Source organism: Sminthopsis crassicaudata, chromosome 3 (assembly GCF_048593235.1).
Source record: "Sminthopsis crassicaudata isolate SCR6 chromosome 3, ASM4859323v1, whole genome shotgun sequence".
NCBI lineage: Eukaryota > Metazoa > Chordata > Mammalia > Dasyuromorphia > Dasyuridae > Sminthopsis > Sminthopsis crassicaudata.
In genome coordinates, this window is record NC_133619.1 from 319,392,877 (window position 1) to 319,412,807 (window position 19,931).

A 19,931-nucleotide genomic window follows, 5' to 3' on the forward strand; every position below is an offset into this window, starting at 1 on the left:
CTTAACCCAAGAACAGTAGCTACAAAAATTCCCTTCATGAACCTGCAGCACACTGTCCCACAAATACAAACAGCATGAATGGAAGAGTGGACAGAGAGATAGAGAACATATTGGTACTATTGTCACACATATGCTCGAGACAACTCATGCCTTTTGGCACTACAGGCCCCCAATATCTTTTTTTCTTGTAGTGTTCCGACATAGAGTATTCAATGGGCAGGTTGCTTAGTCTCTGAGCCCACTTCTCTTCACATCTTAACTCCTGACTGACTGCCAGAGCTCCCTTGAATCCATAAGCAGACTCTCTTCTTAGCTGCCAAGAGTCACTTCTTAGAGAAACTGCCCATTCTCTTCTTGTCTCTCTCCCCTCTTGCCACTTTTATCTTATTTCCTTCTCCTTCACCCATACAAAGGGTGCAGATCACATTCCACAAACCTGCCTCCTGCCTTGACTACCTTGTCTGCAGTTTCCCCCCTTTAAAAAAAAAAAAACTTTTGAGAAGACTTATATTGTATACTGCATGGTATTTCTATTGGCTATCCCCATGACTGGGATTCTCTCCCTCCTCTTCTCTATCTCCTGCTTCCATGATTACTATCATATCTTCAAGAAGCCTTTTCCATTTTTCCTTAATGCTGGAGCTTTCCCTCAGTTGTTTATCTCCAATTTATCCAGTCAATGTCCTGTTTATATAGAAATATCTTGCCAAAATCTCCATGACTCACTGATGATTGCAGGAAGGATTTATTTTACATTCTTGGGAATAGGCACACCAAAGGTAGAATTTTATTTCTTATCCTGAATCACAAGTCCCTCCCCTGATTCCTCATTAACTGGGTGTTCTGGAAGTGATACAATATGAATATTACATAGCCAGTCCCTGTCCCCTAGGAATTTATAATCTAAAAGGGGGAAGATAACCTTCACTCTAGATTATTCCTTGATATCCTTGTAGTTTTCTAATTTAAGTTTCATTCTTCCAATTTAATGTTTGTGACTATGGAAACCAATTACCCATACATTTCTCACACTAGCTTGCTTCAAAACTCAGGTTCAGGTGCCTACACCTATGGAAAACCTCTTCTGATAACCACAGATGAAAATGTTCTCTCCTGAATTATTGTATTTGCATTCACTTACCTTTGGATTTTATTTTTCCCCCCAATCTTCTAGAATGTGAGAGCAGGGGTTGTTTTGTTTTGGTTTTGGTATCATTACTGGCTAGCACAATATCTTGCACAAAGTAAGTGCTTAACAAATGTAGATTGGATTGAATTCCAAAATATATACACACAAATCATCTGCCAACATTATCTATCTTAGCAAGAGGACTAAACATTTCCAGAGAATTCTGAGACAAAAGCAACGGGAAGCTTTTGTATAGGATTGTACATACAATAGAGATCACTATTATGATTTACATTGGGAAAGAAAGGGGGAAAGGAATAAGTATTTATTAATTTCCTACTGTATGCCAGGCACATGCTAAGTACTTTTCCTAATTATTACCTCATTAGAGCTATACTACTAACCCTATATAATTGATTATCATCCCCATTTTATAATTGAGGATATTGAGGCAGACAGAGGTAAAATAATTTTCCCAGGATCATGCAGTTAGGAACTGACTGCAGTTGGATTTGAATTCAGGCCTTCCTGACTCCAGGTACCACTAGCTGCCTCTATCATCTTATGATGTTTTATTCCCTGGAGAGTTTAAAAGTCTGCCTTATCTGACCCCCTGCCCATGTTTATCCTAAATCAAAATGATCCATATATGAACAATCAAAAGTGACGTTTTATTTCTTCTTGTTATAGTTTAAAGTGATTATCTTTTACATGAATAAATTCAGCCCTACTCAATTTATATTCCTCTTTTTCTCCTTTTCTCCTTTCTGTGTCTCAGGACAAATGTTGCCTTTCATTTCACTGCCAGCCCCTCTCAACCTCAGGTAAGTAACATTTCTGAGGGATACTTATTATTCACTTACTATTGCAAATTAAGAAAGTTGTACATAATGTCAGAAAGAAATCAATTTGTCCTTTACTCACCTTTCGGAATTTTGGACAGAGAATTTAACTTTACATCTGGAACTAATATAAAGTAAAAGAAATGCTACTTATTTACTGTACCATGACCTCTGCTGAACTTAAGCATATGGTTTAGCTCCGATTCAGTCCTGGAAGAAGCCTGCCTTTAGTTATGGATATTAGACTCTCTTTTCTCATATTTTTTTTGGCTCATTAAATCCCCTAATCAAGTGGTCTGGGGGAAAATTACTTAAGAATTAGGTAACTTTGTTTCCCCAAATCCAGGAATACTGTATACAATATTAATCAGCCAGAGAAAAGGTAATTAGTTCTTAACATAATAATCATCCCATTTCTCATTAACAAAATGATCAAAATGAAATTCAGTAACAACTTCAAAATAAACTACTGTTACAGTTTTCTGGAAAGCGGATATTTAAACCTCATCAAAACATAGAGCAGTCAGGATTGTTAATTAGGAATTTTCTATTTCACCTCTGCTTGGTACTGTCCTTACAACTCTAGATAGAACAGCCAGTACTTAGACCAACCTCTCAGCTGTGCAATCTTCTCGTGGCTCCAGCTAGCTATAGCTGATGGGACCAGAGACTCCTGGCCTTTCAGACTCACAAGTTCACTTCCAAATCTGGACACATTCATTTGGGGTACTCATTTGAAAGGCAGCTTGGCATCTATTCAAAAGCTCATCTAGTTAGGACCTGACTGTGGCTTCTCAGGAGATTGGGCAAATTGCCCACTCTGCCATATGGCTCTTTGGTAATAGTTTGAAGCAGTCATTATACTTGGCAACCGGAAAGGAAGAGATTGTCTAAAATAACAAAAGCTCAAAATTTTGTAGCATGATATACTTTAAAACAAATTGGTACAACAAAGTAGAAAGTGTTTGATATTTCTATTTGCCTTTTCTAGTTATTTATTCTCTTATCTATGGAGTTTTCTTAATAGGATTCTGCAAAACCCTGCAAAATTCTGCAAAAATTCTACAGATCTCAAATTAGAGATTTTATATGAATATCACAATGTTAATATTTTTCTCCTAAAATATCAAATATAAAAATAAATATCTGAAGAATACTTATAGAACGGCTAGATAGTGCAGTGGATAGAGCACCAGCCTTGAAATCAGGAGGACCTGAGTTCAAATCTGGATTCAAACACTTAACACTCACTAGCTGTGTGACCCTGGGCAAGTCACTTAGCTACAATTGCTTCACATACAAAAAAATAATACTTTCAGCTTTTGTGTTCTATCAATATAGATAGCCCTAAAGTGTTCTATGGTCAAATGCAGGAAATAGCGTGACAAGAAACAGGACATACATCAATTTTAGTAAGAGCTGATCATGGAATCCAAGGGGGCATGTGCCAATCTTAGTAGAAATGGGCCAGTCCTTGTTGATAAAAACATCTGGTTGATATGAATTTAGGAACAAAGAATCAACAACAAATCTTTAAAGGAAAAGACTGACTTTAAAAAAAAGACTGTACATATTTATTATGTACATATATCTTATTTATAAGATTTATAAAGACTTCTTATAAAGATATCTCATAGCAAGTCAATTTCCAACATCCTTGGATACAGTTTAGCCTTTGGAAATCCAGGTTATCATTATCTGAGGATAAGGATCTCTAACTAGATAATAAATTCCTTGAGGATACGAAGCCCATATAATCCTAGCACAATTCTAGTATTCCAATTTGACAACTGATTTCAACAAGCATTTATTAAGTACTTGCTATGTGCTAGGTACTGAAGATTCAAAAAGAAAAAAAAATCATACTTTGTAGTATTTTATTTTATCTAGTTACATGTAAAGATAGTTTCCAACCGTCACTTTTATAAGATTTTGAGTTCCAAATATTTTTCTTCCTCCTTCTCTCCCTTCCCCCACAACTGACATTTTGATAGTTTTTCCTGTAGTTTCCTTGTTTATGAAGCAATTGTTGTCCTCTGTTACAATATTTTATTACTTTTATTAAACTCTAATTTGTATTCCTCTCATCTTGTATTTGACCTTTCATAAACCTGAGACTTTTTAATAGTGGGTTTATGTGCATTTGGTAGTGTGGGGAGTAGTAGGTGAAGGATTTGCAGGAGAATTAGTTATTTCCACTTGTATGAAGTAGGCAGTGCTTGTTTCCAACTCTTCCCCCAAGTGTGACATTTTCTTAAGGCAAAACCATTAGTTCCAATCCTTAAGAACAGTTTCCTTAAACTGCACAGAAAGAACCAGCAACTGATAGTACCTGAAGCAACTGGTCTTAGTAAAGATGAATGTGGTCCTTCCTCCATAGAGTCTCCTATAAAGCTCACTTGTGCCTGAGGTTTTTGTTTTGTTTTGTTTTGTTTTTCGTCTGTCTCTACTTAATTATTCTTTATGTTTGGGAAGTTATAAAATATAAATCAATAAAATATCTTTTCAATCCATCTCTAAGCCCTTATGCTGGAAATATTTCCATCAGTTATCAAAACTCTTATCTCCTTTTCTAGATACGTGGCCATGCATTTTCACCCCTTCCACCAAGGATACACATATATCAGTGCAATAATAACAACTATATGGTCTTAAAAGCCATTTTCTTTTTTTTTTTTTCCCCACTGAGGCTGGAGTTAAGTGACTTGCCCAGGGTCACACAGCTAGGAAGTGTTAAGTGTCTGAGGCCAGATTTGAACTCAGGTCCTTCTGAATTCAAGGCTGCCCCTGAAAGCCAGTTTCTTTTAAAGGAAGTGGTAAAACAGAAAGACAACAGATTTTTTAATTAATAAGGACTGATAAAAACATATTTATCTCTCCCCAGAGGTGATAAGAGGAAAAGGCAGAAAGGATGAAAATTCTATTTGTCCCTCTGGCATCAAGAACATAGCATTTACTGTCGGTTAAGTGACACATGAACAGCATTTTTCTCACAGCTCCTTTTAATTTAGGCATTGAAACTATGTAAGTACAGAGGCCACAGCATGGCCAGGAACAGACCTAGCCTCTTTCTTTTTGTCATAATGATGCTGAAGCTTCTCTGGTAAAGGAAGTCGTGGCAGGAATGGGAAGCAGCTCCTGTCTCCCCATACCATCATATTGGTGCAGAGTTAGTATGAGTCTGCCTGAAGTCTTCATGCCTCACCTGTATTTTCAGCTCTCCTTTCTCCTTTCAGATGAGAAAGTGGGAGTCTTCTAGATATAGCCTCAGCCCCTAGGGGCTACTAGGCAGTAAGTAATTTATGTCTGCTAACAAACACCCATCCTTCTATGTCTTTTCACATATACAAGTGCTTTATTTATTGATTTATAATAGTTTTGCTACTTTCCTCCTAAAAACGATTTTAAAGACAGGAAGAAGAGGTTTTTAAGTATCTGAATAAAACAAAATGGAGGCATTTCAATTTATCTTTTCATAGCACTGAAAAAATACTTTTGTATCAGTGGCTTGAGCCTAATTAAAAATAGTCTTTTTTTTTTTTTTTTGGCTATATTGAATTCCTGGAAATTTACTCATCAGACAGATGGTATTTGCCATAGGACCAAGTTATAATTTAGGTTGAATTCTTAAAGACCTAATTTCAAGTAAATAAAGTAAAGATAAACTCTAATTCTCTGCATTAATTTTTTGAGGCGCCCATGACAAGATGAACCCAAGTTATTATTACTCTTCTCTTGGCTTAAATCTTCCCCCAAACCTGCAGAAAAATCTGTTGACTGGATACACAATAGGCTATTTGCAAGTACATAGGCTGTGATATAGCTAAATAAAGTTTTAATTTAAAAAAATCTATTTTATGGTGAATTGTAGTAGTTAAGTTTCATGCTGAGTATGTCTTGTGGTCATTTAGAGCCCTAGCACAAGAATCTTGTCATTCCGGTGAATTGTATAAATTAACTCAGAGTTTCTCAACTACTTTGTGGGCTCCTTTTTGTGGCAGGCTGATTGTTCTCTGGTTTTGATTGTCATGTGTCGTTTTTGACATTTAGTGAATAATTCTTCTGCATGTTCTTTCCAATATCATCTACAGTAGTTACTTATTAACCCTCCCCTTATATAGCTCCTCTAATATCCTTTGCATGACTATTCTCATTTATCCTGGATATTGTCCCAATATCTTTTCCCCAGGTCATTTGTCTCCCAAATACATTTGGTGTTGGCAGCTAGATGTCACAGTGCTACCTGATCTACTAATTGCATAAACTTCCCTAGATAAGATACATAATCACTCAAAAAATAAAACAAAATGAAACAAAACCACAAACCTTCAAACTAGTCAGATTTTGAGTTTAATCCTCACAGGAAAACCCAAGTGGATGAAAAGATGTATATTGTCCATGTTATGATATGCAGTTGACTGCATTGTCCAAAAAGCTAGCATTTTGGACAGATACTGTAGACACGGGGGTTCTCAAACTACGGCCCGCGGGCCAGATGCGGCCAGATGAGGATGTTTATGTGGCCCACTGGGTTATGGCAAATGGGCTGAGGGGTCGAGACAGAGTGTGAACTTTTGTTTTTACTATAGTCCGTCCCTCCAACAGTCTGAGGGACAGTAAACTGGCACCCTATTTAAAAAGTTTGAGGATCACTGCGAGGGACAAAGACCTTGATATAAATCAAATAGGAGGAAATATGCAGGCTAGATTGTATTTGGAAAATTATTTAAGACTTCAATGACTACAAAATTTTCCCCAAAGAATCACTTTTATCCTTCTAGTCAGAAAACATTTTTTAAGCACCTACTCTGTGCCAGGCACTGTGCTTAAATGTTGGGATACAAAGAAAGGTAAAATTAGTCCCTGCTTTCAAAGAACTTATACTTTAATGGGATAGATAATATGAAAGTAATTATATATACAAAATAAAATTGAGATAATCAATAGAGGGAAGGAATAGCACTTAGGAGAAATCAGGGAAGGCTTTCTGTAGAAGTTGGGATTTAAAGCAGGGCTGGGAAGCTAGGAGGTAGAGATAGACGCAAATCATAAAATGGCATAATTTCTAAAGAATTAAAAGTACAAGTCACCCAAAGATCAATGGAAAAGAACATGATGAGTGTGAATAGCCTTCAGCTTTTATCAAGGAGGAACTGTGCCCCTAAAAGTAGAATATAATTACGAAGATATAGACAAACGGACAAGGAAGTGAGCTAGTTATATGACGAAAGCCAGAGATAACAAAAGAATGTACTTTTGGTTCAGTTGGTGCCCACTTGCTATCAGGATATCCGTAAAGACTTCCCAGTATGGGAAGGGTTTTGGAGAATGTTTGGGGAAGGAATGGATAGCAGTCGCCCAGAATGAGAAGAGGTGGATGGATTGTGCTCTACTCCATGGAGGGAACACCTATATTGATGAGCTCATCAATCTAGTGAGATATAGCAGTATTCCTAGCACATACTATAAGAAAATGTATATTTGGGGGATGGGAGAATTGTAACACACTCAAAAAGGTTTGCAACTCATAGTTTACAAGGGTAAATAGCCCCAGATCCTGGCCCTGTACCAACTAAAGAACATTTTCACAATCTCCTTACATCCCACCTTCCTGAAATTCTTCTCTGATCTGGTCCTTAATATTAATTTGACTCTTTGTGTATTTCTGCGGAATTGGGGATACTGCAGCACTAATAAGTGCCAGGTACTGTGCTAAGTACTTTACAATTACAATTTCATTTGATTTTTCCTAACTGTGAGAGGTAGTTGCTATTATCATCCTTAATTTACAGATGAGGAAACTGAGGTAAATAGACGTTAAGAAATTCTCCTAGGATCACATGGTTAATAAGTATAGGAGGCAAAATATGAACTCCAGAATTCCTGATTCTAAGCCAGGTGCTCTCTCCTTAACACCACCTGTATGCCCCTGTAGAACTTCTGCAACCCTTTAGAATTCGTTGTCATTCAGTATAAAATACCAGGTCCCGTATCTAAGCAGAAGTTTCCCTTCAGTTATTCCCCTTGGATAGTTTCACTCTTAATTCACTGGCCAAAATTTATATATCAACTATACCAACCCACCAAACTTTGGTGAGAAATTATTCTTCTCTCTTTATCCCTAAAGCTTTTCCTTTGGAGTTGGACTTTGTGCTATTTTTCCCTGGATCACTTTATGATCAGGCTGCATTTGAAGTTTATTGACCTTTCCATCTCATCTTTTATCCTGATACTTTTATACTTACTAAAGTAGAGTCTACAAAACAGATCTTAGAACTTTTTCCACTTTTAGTTGCCTCTTCTATTTATGTTATGCAAGCTGCAGATTTTGTGGCTTAACCAAGCCAAGACTTCCTCCAAGTTCCACCCCACTGAGTTTGGGCCTCATTCCTTCCTCGTTTCTCAAGACTGACTTGTTCTCTCATTCTAAATGTGTACTCTCAAGTGTTTCTTCCCCTACACCCACAAGAGCCAAGCTTTAAGGGAGAAATCAGATACTTATGCCTAATAACTGAAGAAGGCATTTTTATTAAGAGAAATTTTTCATTACACATGAGCTATTTTTGACCTATGCAAAATCCATGAAAGGGGTTGGTAAAAGTGATTATAAATTGACATTTGCCCTTGTTATTAAAGATGCCCATACAGGATCCAGATGAAATTAGGTTTTCCCATATATGATGGGGTCTTCTATGTATTCCTGATTGTGAATGTAAATGTGTCAATTACATCAGTCCCCAGGACATTAAAGGGATGCCTCAGTGTTACTCAACAGATAGCAATTTAGTAATCCATATAGGAAAAAATCAAATGGATGAAAAATGCCTATTGTCCAAACAATAGCCAACCTATTGAATTTAATATGTCAGCAGAGGTGTCTGAGACAGGGGCTGCAGATACACAATAAATTTGTTCCAGAATTAAATAAGAGGAAGAAGTCATATTTGGTAAAAGATACAGTGCTTTCAGTGACTCCAATGTACTTCCAATACAAAATCTTATCTTTTCATCACCAGCGTTCTCATTTGGATCATGAATTTGGGGAACCCTTCCGTGGTGATTGTTGTTGTTGTTCCAGAATTGTCCAACTTTTCATGACCTCTGATGGGACTTTCTTGGAAAAGATGCTGGAGTGATTTGCCATGTAGTAAAATACTTCAAATTTCAAAGAACCAAAGTTGCCTATGGTCCCAAAAGTCATGAAGAGATTCATGGTATATGCAAATAGGCTATAGTATTTTTCTGATATAGGATGTTTCACAAGCAAAAGGTATGAGGGATATCATGGACTAAATATATGAATGGAAAAATAAGAGAACTAGTCACATGTTAGGAGGAGAAAGAAGAGATGTACAGTCAGTCTCACATTGATATCTGTGCAACATCAAGAGTCCTAAAGAGAAGCTTTTAGTAAGTTATCTCCTCTAAGGAAGGTACTAAGAGTAGAGATACCAGGAAACCAGGTATTTGAATTTTCCAGTTAATTATATCACAAAAAGTATGAGTTTACAATACTTTGATACACATTCAGATCTTCAATCAGTAGCAAGTAAGTGAATAAGATATTTTATTGGAATATATTAACTTTGATTATCATTATTGATAATCAGAAAGTATGATGCAGTAGAAAGAACATTTACTTTAGAATCCAAAAACCTAATTCATACCTCACTTTTGATGATAATTGTGTATGATTCTAAGCAAATCACTTAACACCTCTGGGCCTCAGTTTTCAAATAAGTAAAATGAAAGTGGGTTGGATTAGCTGGTACCCTGAGATACTCCTAGATGTATGATCTAATGATCAATGAACAATGATATTGTTGATTTATAAATTATTTTCCTTCCTAAGAAGCCAGCATTTTTTCATGGCTCTCTGCTATACAGCACTAATTTACAAAGCAGACTTGTTTGGTATGTATTAAATAGAATTTCAAATGACAGAGTAAAATTAAGTGGATGGGTTTGAAGGTAGAGCATCTGTTTCAAACACACTTTCAGAAAATGAATCACATGTATAAATCCAGAGAGCATTTTCCCCTACTGAAAAAAAAAAAGTAAGATTGAAAATGATTGAAATACACACTGTTTTCATTGTCCTGTTTCCCAAAATCAGGTTACTTAAAAGCACGTTGAGTGAAATTTAAATGTGAAAATATTTTACCTTGTTTCTTAAGTATTCATTTTATTGAAATAGGATATTATTTTTGAGCTGCAAAATTCATTTGTGACAATGGCAGTATTCATAAAATAAGGAAAGCAAATAAAGGTCGCAATGATATGAAGGGCTTAAGACAACAAGTCTGTGTAAATTATGTTGAATAAACTATAGTAATTAAATAGACACACCTCTTCTCATCTGAGTCATTTCCATATAATTCAATCGAAATTTCTTAACCAAACACTTAATTATATAATTGGAAAGTAGCCACATTTTATCCTAAATTAATATTATAATGATATTCAGTCAACAAAGTTTAGAGTTTTATTAAATAAGTTCCACTGAATAGAGTCACATTCTAAATTAGATGGAAACCATTCATAATTCTATCCATTTTCATATATTAGTTCCTTTTGTAAAAAAAAATAAACTTGTAAATATTTTTATTTAAAGTTTTGAGTTCCAAATTCTGTTCCTCCCTCTCTTTCTCTTCCCTCCCCCTCAGAAAATAAGCAATCACATATAGATTATACATGTCAAGGTATGTAAAATATTTCCATATTAGTCATTTTATATAAGAAGATTCAAATAAAAGAAAGTGAAAAATAGAATGCTTCAATCTGTATCCAAATGATATCACTTTTTCCTCTGAAGATGGATAGGATACTTCATCCTCAGTTCTTTGGGAGACATGCCTTTCCTCCCATGCAGGTAAACTGCTTCTCTGTTCCTAGATCAATTCTAAAATATTTTTCAAGTTGTTTAGAGGAGAAGGGGAGGTAGGAGTGGCAGTGGCATGGTTCGAAGGCTCCCTTCCTAACTCCGACTTCTTGGCACCAGAAGGCAGTTTACCTCCTTCCTAAATAACATTACATTTATTACATGTTACCATTGGCAGATGACTTCAGTTTTCTAAGTCTTATCTATAAGATAAGGAAGTACACTGGGTGACTTTTACAATCCCTTCCATCTCTAAAACCTATTGTCCTATGAAACAGTTTTGTGAAAAAATATAGTTGTTGCTGCAACCAAAAGAGATTCTTTAGCAAAGTGTCCATGAAATATGTTAGAATAACAACAACATTGGCACAGGTGAAAGAAATTATTAAAGATTCTAGAAGAACAGGCTTAACTGGTCTAAAACATGGTTCTTTTGTTACATTGATTATAAACTGTAAAGAAGTGAGAAGTAAGAAAAAATTATTTCTTAGAATGCTTGTTAATTGATTTCTTGGTTGATGAGAAATGTCCTGATACATTTAAGAATGAAATGACTATATGAAATCTTATTTGTCTGCTTGACACATGAGAAGGTTAAAAAAAAAACAAGGAGTAATTTTTAGTTTAAATGAAAAATAATAGAAAGTTATTTGAGTTTTGGCAGATGGAGATGGTTATTGAATTTCCTTCCTGATGCCATGAGATAATCCTTAGCATTCTTAGGATCTTTCTTATTCAGAGACATTACTAGAACAGAGCAAATGGAGTTTTCCTCTAAGATATTAAACTTAAGGGGTGCTGACAGCATTTCCCACCACTTTGCAAGAACAGATATTTGCACCCAGTTAGCAAAGAATATTAGTTAAAATAAAAAGTGAACAAATGGCAGGCTAGCATTGAACTTCTCCCAGAGCTATTCTCACAATTTCACCTATTGTTGTCATGTCATGCTCTGGATCTTTATTTCCTTCCAAGGCCATGTTACAGCCTCCAAGTCCCCTCCTCTCATTCTAACTGAAGATATGTATCACAGCACTTGTCCTGGACACAAAACTCCTAGTTATGACATCTGACAAAAAAGAGAAAATAATAAATATTGGAGAATCATGGGGCAACACATACATTGATGCATTTTTAATAGAACTGTGAATGGACACACTCATTCTGAAAAGCAATTTGGAATTACATGTAATTACCAAACAGTATATAGTTGGTCTTTTGACCCAATGAAGCCACTGCTAGACTTGTACCAAAAAAAGATCATAGAAATAGGAAAAATTCCTATGTCTACAAAAATACTGATAGCAACTCTTTTATGGAGAAAATAATCTTTGTAAACTGAAGAGATGTTCATCAATTGAAGAATGGCTGAGAAAGCTATATATGAATGGAATAGGAGGCTATTGTACACAATTCATACTACTGCATGCAATTACTTTGTTACAAGATGCCTGTTATAGAGTGAAGATAATCTGTAATATTTGTATTTTAAAAACAAAAAATACACCAATAAATTTTTAATATTTATGAATTATCGCTTTCTCTTTTTCTCAGTATTTCCTATACAAGTTTCCTAAAGATCTGGACTCTGTTATAATTAAAGTGGTATCTGAAATGGTCTACCCATGTTCGGTTGTATCAGTTCAGGATATTGTGGTAAGTCTAAGTAATTTAACCTGTTTTGGTAGTATAGATATCTATGTATAGATACTATAAACATATTTTATAGTTGTGAAAGTATATATTGTGATATACTATAAATACTACTTCCAAAACAACTTGAAGATTAGGAGGGGAATCTTTATATTTTATAAAGTGAAAAGAAAAGGAAGAAGAAGAATGGAAATCATGTCTTCTTATAATTTATTTCCTCTCCCAATTTTCAGGTACCTAATATAATAACTTGTACAACTTGCACACGATGGACATTTCATGATTTTTAGTTAGCAATATTATGAAGATAAGGATAAAGAGCCTTTAAATTAAAAGGGAAGAAGGATAGGAGAAACAAAGGTCTGTAGGGGAGAAGAAGCAAGACCAAATGAGATGGAAGCTCCACAAGGAAAAGAAATTGGGTGTGTATATATATATATATATATATATATATATATATATATATATATACCAAATACATATATGTATATATATACCAAATACATATATGTATATATATACATCCAATATATATATACCCAATATGTATATATCTATATCTATCTATCTATCTATATGTATATATAGATATATATATGCTATTTTGAAAGTTTCAGTGGGTTGCATTAAGCAATTAATGGAGTATATTATGTTATGCAATATTATAGATTATATTTTTGCAGTTGTCTGTGATATAAAAAATGATCTTAGAGGAGACATCATGTATTATATAAGTTGGAGAAATTTAAGAGGGTTGTATTTTCTTTCCAAGAAGAAATCATATAAATAGTTCCATAATAGGCAATTCTTGTGTTTGTGTAATATCTAGACCTTTATAAATATATGTACCAAAGCAACTGTAGCAATGTTTCATGTGGCCTTTTCTTTTCCCCAAATCTTTCATAGTGCCCAGTGTATGATCTTGACCATAATGTGGAATTTAATGGTGTTTATCAGTCTATGACCAAGAAAGCAGCTATCACTGTACAGGTAAGATATTTTCCCCTTGTTAAAACTTCCTTTTGCTATGACTATCAAACAAAATTGTTTATAATAAATTATCTGCAACACACTGACATCCCTGAATAATAGCTTTCTGCTTTTGAAATCACTTTAAGGCTGAAGAACTCTGAATGTAGATTGAAGCATACTATTTTTTTCTTCCCTCTTTCATTTTCCAAAACCTCAGATTTAATGCACAAAATCTCTACTCTTGTCTCTATCATTGTTTATTTTTTGCTGAAGGTCTCCACAATTACACTGACAATCCTAAATGGGGAATGACAGAAATGATAAAAAATGAAAACATTTCTGTTTTTACAAGATTTAAGATACCAAATAATTAAGATACTACAAGTTATACCCAATGCTTCACTTTGGAAATAATTAGTAAGGACATTTCCTTTGGGAGGATAACATTTAGTCTTGCTAATGGTATATCCATGTTTTGTTATTTTGAATCAGTGCTAAATGTTAAGCTCAAAACTCAAGTAATAAAGAAATTCAGAGTTAGAATGGACTTGAAACAGCAACTTGCCCAAGCTTCTATTTTATAGATGCGGAAACTGAGGCCCAGAGATGGAATATCACACAGTAGCAAAACTAGTTGTGAAACCCACATCATCCAACTCTTTAAGTCTAGCACTGCTTTTATTTCATCACAATAGTATATGATAGATGGGGCAGCTAAGTGGTGCAATAGAGTTCTGGGTTTGGAATCACATATTCCTGAATTCAAATCTGGCCTCAGACACTAACTAGCTTTGTGACCCTGGGCAAGTCAGTTAACTCTACCTCAGTTTCCTCATCTGTAAAATGAGCTGGAGAAAGAAATGGCAAACCACTCCAATGTCTTTCCCAAGAAAACCCCAAATGGGGTCACAAAGATCAAACATGACTGAACAACAATAATAACAGAGAATAATCTGGAAATTTTTATAATATGAAAAACAAAACACATGAAATAAAACTAAGAAAATTTCATTCTTAGCAATTAGTGATTATGTGTTCTTAATTTATGTAGCTTCAAGTTTTAAAAAATTTTAAAAAATTCAGAAAGATTAGCTAATAGTTATTAAGGCCTTTTCAAAGCATTATATTTTGCCTGTTGATTCATTAGTTTATATAATTCCTATTATGACATCTAGAAACAAGACAGAAATCTTGAGTAAGTCATGAGAGTGATTTTCACCTTCCAAACCAGGAAATAGCAAACTATATCAAGATTTGGTATGGATATGCAAATAAAATTAATTATGAAGGGATTTAGGGTAGGAGTGAACTCTGCTTTCCCCTTTCTTTCTTTACTTTCCCCACCTCCCCCTGCTTCTCCTTTTCTCTCTTTCTCTTTATTCTCTATCTATCCTAAGGTTGTTATATCTTATACAGAAGAAGGATTTCCCAGGAGAGCAGTTCTTTGTGGTGTTCGTGATAAAGCCTGAAGATTATGCTTGTGGAGGATCATTCTTCATCCAGGGTAAGGCAGAGTGACAGACATGTGAGAGGAGCCATGGGGAAGGCAAACTGGCCTATGATGACTATCTCTAGCTCTCTGTAAATGATCTCTCATCAGAAGGGAAGAATCAGGAGAAACCATGACTGTTCCCTTGCAGGACAGTCTCAGAGACAAGGCAATGCAAGGCAAAGAGAGAAAATAAAAGATTACAAATATATTTCTTTGACAGAAGAGTTTTTAGTATAACACAGCTTTTTAAATCCTTACACTTTTGCAGATTATGAAAGGTATATCAAGGAATAGAGCTCTTATATAGTAAGTCAAGATACCAACATTTTTTTCTTTGATAGAAACAGAACACAGAACATTTATCATTTTGGGTAGGGAAGGAAAATTCAATTTTCAATTCTTGTTGCCAAAGATATACCTTCACAGATAGTAAAAAAAAAAATCACAGTGTCTATCATAGTGTGGAAACTTACCCTGAATGATGACAGGTGTATGAAATATTGAATCCAGTAAATAAAAGTATGGGTTCCTCTTCCCTGGATTTTGCAATAGGCACTGGGTCCCATTATCTATTTCCTCACTGCATTTGAATCCATCTTCTACATACCTTCCAAAGTCATTTTTCTTAGATTTAACTATGTCATTCCCCTAGCCAATTAAACTCTGGTCATTACTCCCCTCCTACATTGTATGATCTAGCCCAAAGCCTCTTTAAATGTGGGTCGAGACCCCATATGGTGTCACAAAAATTATGATTAATTATCAGTAAATATTTGATTTGTATACCTTTTTATATACCTATATATTAAGATTGCATAAAATTTCTCTGTCAAAAAGGGGTCTTGAGTAGAAAAAGTTTAAGAAGTCCTGATCTAGCTCAAGTGGCCTTCTTTCAGTTCCTCATGCATGGTATTCTTTCTCTTGTCTCTCTACCTTCAAAAGTATGAGCTTCCCTCATGCTAGAAAGCCTCACCTTCCCCACTTAATCTCAAAGAATTTTTCTTTTCCTTTGAGACAAAGCTCTACCACCATCTATAGGAAGCCTTTCTTAGCCCTATCAATTTCAAGTGTCTTCTCTCATTCTATTTGATAACTTTGTATTTATTTCTGGTTAATCTGTATATGCTTTACATAAGTCCCTGCTGTTTCTCTGTTGTTAGGATATGAGATCTTTGTTTTGTTCATTAAATTAAAACTGTATCCCTAGCACTCAGCACAGTGCTTGGTACAGAGCAGGTATCTCCTAGTTAACTGATGGATTAAGAAAGCAAACCAATAGAGATTATCCTTTAAGCAGCTATTAATGCAAGAGATCAAAACTCAGTTTCTGATGAATTTGTAATTCTCTTTCCAGAAAAGGAAAACCACACTTGGAATCTTCAGCGAACAAAGAATCTTAAAGTGACCATTGTTCCCTCTATTAAAGGTCAGTTCTGTCTCTGACTCAGAATTCCTGCCTGAGGGACATAGTAGTAATTTCAGTTCCATCTTCCCCTTTCCTCAGCCTAGTTCTATCTTTTCTCAGCTGGAATGCCAAATATATCATGGAATTAGAGATTTAAAGAAGAGTGATTTTGTGGGGTTTGGTTTTGCAATTCAATGTAAGTCAATGTCAGATTTATTAAGCACATGCTAATAGCTAATTGTTGACTTGCATCATACTATTTCTTCCAAAGGAAAGGAGTAAGAATTGTGGAATTGTTTATAGTGATTCTAGACCAGTTTCCTATAGAAAGAGTTCCTAAAGACAGTGACTACGGGTTATTATGTCTGTGAATGAGCTCAAGGAACTTTGTATCTCCTAACAGAAATCCCTGTTGGCTATTTAAATGAAAGTAATAAAAGTTAAAACCAACAGTTATCATTTCCATTATAAAGTATTTCCCATTCCCTTCTCTCTTCCCAAACCTAGCTATATTTCTTTTTTCTTCAGAATCTGTTTATGTGAAAGCCATATTACTGAGCTTCCTAATATTCTTCTCCTTCTACTTGGGGTCGCTGCTTGTTGCTTTTGTGCACTATGCCAGGTAAGTAAAGAACTTCTATAAAAGTCACACCTTGGTCCCTTTCTCTACCTGGTACTCCTTCACACTGATGGACTCTTCTATGCTGCAAAGATTTCAAATACTTTCATATCAGAAGACTGCTGCAACTCACCAAAGACCAAGCCAGTTGTATAAAGAAACACTCATCACCAATAGACTAGCTACTTGACACAAAATTATTTGGCCATGGCAAGCCAAATAAAATTATTAATATGATTTTTATATAGTAACAAATCATTAATATCAAATGTACTGTAACTCCCTTAAATGTTCCTTATAATATCAGAATTTCAGTAATGTTGCATTCCTACTCAAGATATTTATTATTTTTTAAATAGCTTTTTATTTTTCAAAATACATATAAAGTTTTCAACATTCACCCTTGCAAAAACTTTGTGTCCCAAATTTTTCTTCCTTCTTCCTCCCCTGCCCCTTCCCCTAGAGAACAAGTAATTTAATATAGATTAAACATGTGCAATTCTTCTAAACATATTTCCACATTTATCATGCTGCACAAGAAAAATCACCTCAAAAAGGGAAAAAATGAGAAAGAAAAAACCAAGCAAGCAAACAACAGCATTTTTTTTAAAAGGTGAGAATATTATGTTGTGATCCACATCCACTGCCCAGAGTCCTCTCTCTGTATGCAGATGGCTCTCTCCATCACAAGTCTATTGGAATTGGCCTGAATCAGCTCAATATTGAAAAAAGCTAAATCCATCACAGTTGACCAAGATATTTATTTTTGATTAGACTGAGCTGAACTATACCTAGGTCCTCCCTACCCAGGGAGTTTGTCTTGTGGGAGATCCAACTCAAGATGGATTTCAGCTTCTACTGGACTCAACCTTTTTCATTGGGATTCATGACAAGAAGGGCAAAACAGCTAGGATGAAGGCAGCTTTCCTTACCTGGATTACCAAGAGCTACTAGGGTTTCTTGAACAGGCCTTCCTTCCTCATACTATCTCAAGCTCCTCTCCTCCAAAAACTATAAAAAATCTTTTTCATGGGTCTCTAGTTGGAAAATCTATTAATCCAGAGTGGCAGGTTTGCTACCCTGTACTGTCAATTAAAGACTCTTTATACCACAAACTCATGGTTATGATCTATTTCAGTGCTTGACAATGCAAAGAAAAATACAGAGAGACTCTCAGTCCTATGGGACCCCTTTCACTTGTGCAATAACTGTGGCAAAGGAAACTACTAAAAAAAAAGTTTTTAGATTGTCTGTAAACATTAGCTCAATTATTGATACCCTAAATATAAAATGATCAGTGAGGGAATATACTGCAGAGGAAACTGAATCCTGTCAGTCCTGACTTTCTTGTAAAACCAAAATACAAAAGGAAGTTACTATAAAACTGAAAAATTATTTACTTGGAATCTCACTTTTCTTATCTGAAAAATGGAAGTAATTATACCTGTCCTACCTGCCTCACAGAGTTAACCGTCTTGAAGATCAAATGAAAGAATGGACATGAAAGCATTATATGTATGTAGGTGAAATTGTTGTTGCCAATATAATTGTCATTTTGATAATGGCCATCTGGAAGAGATAATAGATTAGCCCAACATTGTATCAGCTATATAAATTAATCAGATCAGCAAAAAAGAAAAATGAATCCTGAAGGGCTAATGACTTTGAAGGAGATGGAAGGGAAAAAACTAGATTGGAGTGCTTCATTTTAGAGACTGAGACTGTGAATATGAAGGGGGAAATTACAAAAGCAAAAAGAATGCCAAGGATAAACCTGGCCTGCCTCACAGTTTCATCTTCGATGGGCTTTGTCAGATTCTCAAGAAAAATTCTGGAAACCTAGTCCTAAAAATGTTTGACTTAAAATTTTCATTTTTGATGGATATGACTTGGATTCATCAATATTATCTTTACAGGAAGATAAAAACTAGCATGACAACTATATGAAAATTCATTGGTTGGTATTGAACCTACTAAAAAACATAATTTTTAAAAAATTGTATTGTAGGGCCCTATATTGAAAGTTCAAGATGCCAGATTGTTACTGCAGCTAAATGCACAAGCAGAGATTCTTGCCAAATATAGAGAAACTGAAAATAGAAATCTGGAAACATAAGGTCTTTTGGCAAACTAAATAGGAAAATAGAATGAGGAAAAAAATGGTAACAGGAGGAAATTTTTTGCTTTGCTGCACCAAATGGAAATAGTGCAAAGTTTTCTAAAGTTTCTAAAGTAAAGACCTCTAGATCTAATAGCATTTACTCTTTATTTGGTCTTTATTTACAACCTATGATTCTTGTAGCTGAGGTTTTCATGCCAGAGTAAAATGTGTGTGTGTCTGTGTTTCTGTGTGTATGTAGTATATTGGGGGATGGAAGAGGAGCTAGTTATATCTTTACATTATATAGATTCCTTTCTGGTATAGATGTAATGATATAAAGACACATATATATATGCATTTCCATACAGCATGTGTATATACAGACTAGATCAACATACATATATATCCATAGAGATTCTTCCATCTCTCTCTCTCTCTCTCTCTCTCTCTCTCTCTCTCTCTCTCTCTCTCTCTCTCTCTCTTCACACACACACACACACACACACACACACACACACACACACACACACACACACTTTTTCTTTCTAAATTCTCCCCATTTTAAAATATTTATAACAGCCAAATCCCTTTGTAATATCCTAAGGTTCTTTTTCCTGTACCCTAACAGGGATACCATTTTCTTTGGTGGGCAATAAAACCACAGAACCTCAAAGAGAGAAAGATTTCTATGGCTGTCTTCCTTCCAGTTTTATGATCCCATAATTTGAATGGGTCTCAAACTTTTTGGTCTCAAGATTTACACTCTTGAAAATTGTTGAGGACTTTCCAAAGAACTTTTGTTTCTATGGGGGTGTATCTATCAATTTTCTATATTAG

At 35.0% G+C, this 19,931-nt stretch overlaps 1 protein-coding gene across 9 annotated transcripts in view; it reads left to right on the forward strand.

The window, feature by feature from the left end:
• The window catches only part of SIDT1 (SID1 transmembrane family member 1), a 166,981-nt gene that overhangs the window by 84,905 nt on the left and 62,145 nt on the right, over positions 1–19,931 (forward strand). For all 9 annotated transcript variants that reach the window (XM_074301212.1, XM_074301215.1, XM_074301208.1 and 6 more), the window contains 6 exons: positions 1,908–1,953; positions 12,407–12,508; positions 13,412–13,495; positions 14,894–14,981; positions 16,324–16,395; positions 16,903–16,996. In XM_074301212.1, coding sequence (XP_074157313.1) covers positions 1,908–1,953; positions 12,407–12,508; positions 13,412–13,495; positions 14,894–14,981; positions 16,324–16,395; positions 16,903–16,996 — 486 coding nt within the window. The remainder of the gene's footprint in view (positions 1–1,907; positions 1,954–12,406; positions 12,509–13,411; positions 13,496–14,893; positions 14,982–16,323; positions 16,396–16,902; positions 16,997–19,931) is intronic.